This window comes from Pristiophorus japonicus, chromosome 2 (genome assembly GCF_044704955.1).
Source record: "Pristiophorus japonicus isolate sPriJap1 chromosome 2, sPriJap1.hap1, whole genome shotgun sequence".
Taxonomy (NCBI): domain Eukaryota; kingdom Metazoa; phylum Chordata; class Chondrichthyes; family Pristiophoridae; genus Pristiophorus; species Pristiophorus japonicus.
Genome location: NC_091978.1, coordinates 104,359,147 through 104,366,528, shown reverse-complemented (window position 1 = coordinate 104,366,528; position 7,382 = coordinate 104,359,147). Strand labels below are relative to the sequence as shown.

At 44.4% G+C, this 7,382-nt stretch overlaps 1 protein-coding gene across 7 annotated transcripts in view; it reads right to left on the bottom strand.

Annotated features, from left to right (window-relative positions):
- Window positions 1-343: 343 nt before the first annotated feature.
- rusc2 (RUN and SH3 domain containing 2) overlaps window positions 344-7,382 on the bottom strand; it is a 254,883-nt gene continuing 247,844 nt past the window's right edge. For 5 of the 7 annotated variants that reach the window (XM_070868526.1, XM_070868518.1, XM_070868563.1 and 2 more), the window contains one exon: window positions 344-1,253. In XM_070868526.1, the coding sequence (XP_070724627.1) occupies window positions 1,073-1,253 (181 nt within the window). In that variant the 3' untranslated portion in view covers window positions 344-1,072. The remainder of the gene's footprint in view (window positions 1,254-7,382) is intronic. The other 2 variants (XM_070868544.1, XM_070868554.1) reach the window with 2 other exon arrangements.

The following is a 7,382-nucleotide window of genomic DNA, read 5'->3' as shown; positions in this document are numbered from 1 at the left end:
TGTTATCTAATGCAGTAGTGTTGCTCCTCATACATATGCCTGTGCAGCATAAGCGTTCTCATGGAACACTAAATGTAGGTAGGCATAGACTAGCTCCTTGGAGATTTTACTGCATAAAGCTAGGGATCTTTAAAAACTGCAAGTGATTTTTTAATAAACAGAATATTCACGCAAAGTCTGGATACATTAATGATTTTTAATTACTGCGGATAGCTCCGTTAAATTTCATTAACCAATTTAAATGTTAGATTTTGATGGGAACAAAATGTTTAAAGAAAATAAGTTATTCACTTACCAAGAATTTCTCGCAAAGGATTACAATACATCCACTATATCGCAAGCCATCATTTCAGCACTTTTTATTAATATGCAAAATAAATAAATAATACAATACACATTGAAAGAATGTCTGGAAATAAAACTAAATGTGGTGTACCTTCTTCGATTGCATATATACAAGCCAGAGGTATATATTACTACAAATTGTTACATTTTCATTGATTCCTACACTACCTCAAACATTAAACATTCTCGTAGAATGGCTGTGCAAGGGTAGGCAGCTAAGTCACCCCAATCAAGATCCAATCAAGGCACCAATGCTGTCTTGCACAAACAGAAATACTGCCTGTTATTTGTACTTCACAAATTCATGCGATTTACACCATTTTAAATGAAAATTTGATATACATTATTAAATAATATAAACTGTAACATATATATATATATATATATATATATACTAGTCCTGTACCGCTTACTTGTAAGTCTGTCAATATAAAGCTGCTTACTACTAACGGTATGTGAAAATTAGAACAAATGTTTGTGTGCCATGCATGCTTTATAGTCACCAATGCTATGAGAATTAGTTGATGAACAATATATTCTATTTAGTTGGGGTTCTAAATTGCATATTGAATACACTCAAAGAAGAATAAAGTAATAAGCAAAGAAATATTGGCAATTTAGTGCTTCTTCTGCTCAACTTAATCTTGCTGAAGTCAACAATTTTTACTTTTTCTCTCCCTCCCCCACCCACCTCAGTTAAAATTGCACAGTCCATCGAGCATTCAGATTAATAATCTTCATCTTCTGGATGAGTCACGTATGTAAAGGGTACTAATCCATATTCAGCACCAAGGCCACACAGCAGCCAGTCTGCATCCACTTTTGACATCACTCTCAGAATATCACCTTTTTTAAAGCTGAGTTGTCCTTTTTCGGTTGCTATGTGATGGCAAAGTGCTTTCACTTCTCTTGAAGGAAAAAAAGTAAAAATGTGTCTGAAAAGCTGACGCATAACGCAGAGCTCAATATTAATTACTTTTTCATGTTAGCTTTCTACTATTCCATCTCATTCTGCACTTTTGTGTTAAAATGTTTCAGTAAATCATTAAAAGCCATGCAAGAAAAAGTAATTATCTCAACAAATATTTGAGAGTCAATACATTTTAAGAATGTGTGTGTCCATCTCAAATGAAGCACTTGTGGAATTGTAATGTTTCCTGTACAATTTAATCTCTTATGAAATTATGTTACAGTTGCACTTTTTAGCTGATTATATGCCAGTAGAATGGAGGACAGTGAATATGAAGCATTTTTGTCTGGAGTATATTATTTTATTTCCTTTCCTTTTGTCATGGCACATGCGGGGTGAAAAATCTAGGTTCATTTATAGAAAATGATCAGCCCTTTCGATACACAACAGCTCAGGACATAAAAAGGGTTCTACACGGGCATGAATGGGACACACCTACGCAATTACTAATTCATTGGTCGATTGCTTGGCCCGACGCGTTTCATATTTCTGTTGCAAACAATTGGTTTGTTACAGTAGAAATCCGGAGGGGGTCGGAATAGTTTGGCCTCATGTCAAGCCATTCAGTTCATAGACCTTAAGATCCAAAAGATCTTTTTTAATTACATGTTTGATTGACAGGTGTATTTGAATGGGCAAATGCCACTTTGAATCCTCTGAATGGAAGACCATCTAATGTAGTTATGGGACAGACATTCTTAATGTCCTTTGTTCAGATACACCTTCAAAGGATTTTGAATGTTCCATCTGAAGCAGACTTCTTTCCAGTCATTCTGAAGACACCAAAGCTTATAGGCAAGGCAGAGACTTCTTGGAAGTAAACATACATGAAGGACTGTGGCTCAAGGGTCAGTTTTATGTTGCGTGTTAGTGCATGGAAAGTGTCCTTGTTGAGTACAGGAGTTGTTATATATGTAAACTTGTATATACTTTGTACAGCCACCAGAGGGCTCATCCCCTGGAGACCCAAGGGATCCCATAATCCCTTGGGAGCACAGGTACTTAAGGTGGCCTCACAGGCTGGAGAAGCATTCTGGAGACCTGCAATAAAAGACTACGGTCACACTTTACTTTGAGCTCACAGTATCCAGTCAGACTCTTTATTCATACATATCAACTGGCGACGAGATACAAATAACGAACCCTACCACAACGATGCAGAGAACAGTGGGCATCCTGGAGAAGTTTTCGGAGGGAGATGATTGGGAAACCTTCGTGGAGCGACTCGACCAATACTTCATGGCCAACGAGCTGGAAGGAGAAGCGAACGCTGCCAAACGAAGGGCGATTCTCCTCACCGTCTGCGGGGCACCAACGTATGGCCTCATGAAAAATCTGCTTGCATAGCAAAACCCACAGAGAGATCGTACGATGATTTGTGCACACTGGTCTGGGAGCATCTGAACCCGAAGGAAAGCATTCTGATGGCGAGATACCGGTTCTACACCTACAAAAGGTCTGAAGGCCAGGAAGTGGCGAGTTATGTCGCCGAGCTAAGACGCCTTGCAGGACATTGCGAATTTGAAGGACATCTGAAGCACATGCTCAGAGACTTTTTTGTACTTGGCATTGGCCATGAAATTATACTTCGCAAACTTTTGACAGTAAAGACCCAAGCTTGAGCAAGACCATAGCGATAGCCCAGGCGTGCATTGTCACCAGTGACTAACTAAGCAAATCTCTCAGCACATGAGTGCTACTACAAGTACTGTGAACAAAGTGATGTTGTTTTCAAATCACAACATACAGGGCAGGCCCCACATGCCTGCAGCTGCACATCCACAGATGTCTCGGAGTCCACCATCAAGGGTGATGAATGCAAGACCTTGTTGGCGCTGTGGGGGTGATCATTGTTTCCATTCCTGCCGCTTCAAAGGGTACGTTTGCAAGGGCTGTGGAACAATGGGACACCTCCAATGTATGTGCAGGCGAGCTGCAAATCCTGTTAATCCTGCAAACCACCATGTTGCAGAGGAGGACAGATCCACGGAGGATCACGACGAACCAGAGCCTCAGACCGATGAGGCAGAGGTAGATTGGGTGCACACATTTACCACAAAGTGTCCCCCAATAATGCTGAAGGTTGAACTAAATGGACTCCCAGTGTCAATGGAGCTGGACACATGCGCGAGCCAGTCCATTATGAGCAAAAAGACTTTAGATAAATTGTGGTGCAGCAAGGCCTCAAGGCCAATCTTGACTCCAATTCGCACAAAACTGAGAACTTACACAAAGAAACTGATTCCCGTAATCGGCAGTGCTACTGAAAAAGTCTCCTACAATGGAGCGGTGCACAAGCTACCACTCTGGGTGGTACCGGGCGATAGTCCCACGCTGCTCGGCAGGAGCTGGCTGGGAAAGATACGCTGGAACTGGGACGACGTCCGAGCGCTCTCGTCCGCTGACGACACTTCATGTGCCCAGGTCTTAAACAAGTTCCCTTCGCTGTTCGAACCAGGCATCGGGAAGTTCCAAGGAGCAAAAGTGCAGATCCACCTAATTCCGGGGGCGCGACCCATCCATCACAAGGCGAGAGCAGTACCGTACATGATGAAAGGGTAGAGATCGAGCTCGACCTGCTGCAAAGAGAGGGCATCATTTCGCCGATTGAATTCAACGAGTGGGCCAGTCAGATTGTTCCTGTCCTCAAGGGAGACGGCACCATCAGAATCTGTGGTGATTACAAAGTAACTATCAATCGTTTCTCGCTGCAGGACCAATACCCACTACCAAAGATCGCCGACCTTTTTGCTACGCTGGCGGGAGGAAAGACATTCACGAAGCTGGACTTGACCTCGGCCTACATGGCGCAGGAGCTGGAGGAATCATCGAAGGGCCTCACCTGTATCAACACGCATAAAGGTTTCTTCTTTTATAACAGATGCCCGTTTGGAATTCAATCAGCGGTGGCGGTATTCCAGAGAAACATGGAAAGTCGGTCCCGGGCATGGTGGTCTTCCAGGACGACATCTTGGTCACAGGTCAGGACACAAGTGAGCATCTGCAGAACCTGGAGGAGGTTCTTAGTGGACTCAACTACGTAGGGCTCAGATTAAAACGCTCGAAGTGCGTTTTCTTGGTGCCTGAAGTGGAGTTCCTGGGGAGAAGAATCGCGGCGGATGGCATCAGGCCCATCGATTCGAAGACGGAGGCAATCAAGAGCACACCGAGGCCACAGAATGTGACAGAGCTGCGGTTGTTTCGAGGACTCCTGAACTACTTTGGTAACTTCTTACCGGGTCTCAGCACACTGTTAAAACCACTGCATGTCTTACTGCGTAAAGGAGATGAATGGTTATGGGGCAAAAGCTAAGAAGATGCCTTTGTAAAAGCTAGAAAATTGTTATGCTCAAACAAATTGCTTGTGTTGTATGATCCATGTTAGCGTTTGGTACTAGCATGTGATGCATCATCATATGGCGTCGGGTGTGTATTGCAACAAGCTAATGATTTTGGGAAATTGCAACCGGTTGCTTATGCATCCAGGAGTCTAAGGCTGAGAAAGCCTACAGCATGATTGAAAAAGAATTGTTAAGCATGTCTATGGGGTAAAGAAAATGCATCAATATCTGTTTAGGATAAAATTTGAATTGGAAACTGACCATAAGGCATTGATATCCCTGTTTTCTGAGAGTAAGGGGATAAATACTTATGCATCGGCCCGCATCCAAAGATGGGCGCTCACGTTGTCCGCATACAACTACGCCATCCGCCACAGGCCAGGCACAGAAAACTGTACCCATGCTCTCAGTAGGCTGCCATTGCCCACCACGGCGTAGCCCGCAGATTTAGTCATGGTTATGGAAGCATTTAAGAGTGAGCAATCACCCATCACAGCCTGACAGATTAGAACCTGGACGAGCCAGGACCCCTTACTGTCCCTAGTTAAAAGCTGTGCGCTTCACAGGAGCTGGTCCAGTGTCCCAGTGGAAATGCAGGAAGAGATAAAGCCGTTCCAGCAGCGCAAAGATGAAATGTCTATACAGGCAGAGACACCTTCATCAGTGACCTCCACAGTAACCACCCAGGCATCATAATGATGAAAGCGATAGCCAGATCCCATGTGTGGTGGCCCGGTATTGATGCGGACTTAAGAGTCCTGCGTGCACATATGTAACACATGCTCGCAGTTAAGTAATGCACCCAGGGAGGCGCCATCAAGTTTATGGTCTTGGCCCTCCAAACCGTGGTCTAGGTTCCATGTCGACTATGCAGGCCCGTTCTTGGGTAAAATGTTCCTTGTGGTGGTAGATGCGTACTCCAAATGGATTGAATGTGAGATAATATCGGCAAGCACGTCTGCTGCCACCACTGAAAGCCTGCAGGCCATGTTTGCCACGCACAGACTACCCGATGTCCTTGTGAGCGACAACGGGCTTGTTTTACCAGTGTCGAGTTCAAAGAATTCATGACACGCAACGGGATCAAACATGTCACATCTGCCCCGTTCAAACCAGCATCCAATGGTCAGGCAGAAAGAGCAGTGCAAACTATCAAGCAGGGCTTGAAGAGGGTAACTGAAGGCTCACTGCAGACTCGCCTATCCTGAGTCCTGCTTAGTTACTGCACGAGACCTCACTCGCTCACTGGGACTCCACCTGCTGAACTGCTCATGAAAAGGGCATTTAAGATAAGGCTCTCATTAGTTCACCCTGACCTACGTGAACAGATAGAGAGCAGGCGGCTTCAACAGAGTACATATCATGATAGCGCAAATGTGTCACGCGAGATTGAAATCAGTGAATCTGTAATGAATTATGGACAAGGTCCCAAATGGCTTCCCGGCACTGTCGTGGCCAAAGAGGGGAGCAGGGTGTTTCGGGTCAAACTTTCAAATGGACTCATTCACCGGAAACACTTGGACCAAATCAAACTCAGATTCGACTATCCTGAGGAACCCACTTTGGACCCTACCTTCTTCGACCCCCCAACATACACACCAGTGGCAACCGACACCGCGGTTGGCCACGAAACAGAACCCATCATCCGCAGCAGCCCAGCAGGACTCACCACACCAGGCAGCCCAGCAAGGCCAGCTGCACAGCAGCCCAGCGAGGGCTCAACAGACGGTTCACCAATATCAGCATCTGCACCGAGACGATCAACCAGGGAAAGAAGGCCCCCAGATTTTCTCACCTTGTAAATAGTTACACTATTGACTTTGGGGGGGGCGGGGGTGCGGAGGGGAAAGTGTTGTTATAGATGTAAACTTGTATATACTTTGTACAGCCACCAGAGAGCTCATCCCCTGGAGTCCCAAGGGATCCCATAATCCTTTGGGAGCACAGGTACTTAAGGAGGCCTCACAGGCTGGAGAGGCACTCTGGAGACCTGCAATAAAAGACGAAGGTCACACTTTACTTTGAGCTCACAGTATCCAGTCAGACTCTTTATTCATACATAACAGGAGCCTTTGCTGTTTTTGATATTCTGAGAATAGTAGTCTTTAATTATTGTAAATCTACTATTTGTATTTAATACTGTTCATTTATTGGTTTACTGACTAGTAATTTATTGCTCAAATCACAATCTGTTAGCATTTATCTTCATCTTTCTGAAGTTAGTCAGAATGTAGCAAGCCCAACACGAGAGGGGTCGGTCTTAGATTTAGTTTTGGGGAATGAATCTGGGCAGGTTGAAGGGGTATTAGTGGGATAGCACTTGGGTGCCAGTGACCATAATTCAGTCAGATTCAAGTTGGTTATGGATAAGGACAAGAATAGGCCTGGAATAAAAGTTCCGAATTGGGGAAAAGCTAATTTTGCTAAGTTAAGGAGTGATTTGGCCATAGTGGACTGGAAACAGCTACTTGTGGGTAAATCAGTGTCGGAACAGTGGGAGGCATTCAAGGAGGAGATCCGGAAGGCTCAGGCCAAACATGTGCCCTTAAAGAAAAAGGGTGGGAAAATTATTCCAGAGCCCCCTGGATGTCGAGGGACTCACAGGGGAGGATTAAAAAAAGAAAGGGACGCTTATGTCATATACCAATGGCTAAATACTATAGAATCATTAGAGGAATATACAAAGTTAAGAGGCAAAATTAAAAAGGAAATTAGGAATGCTAAAA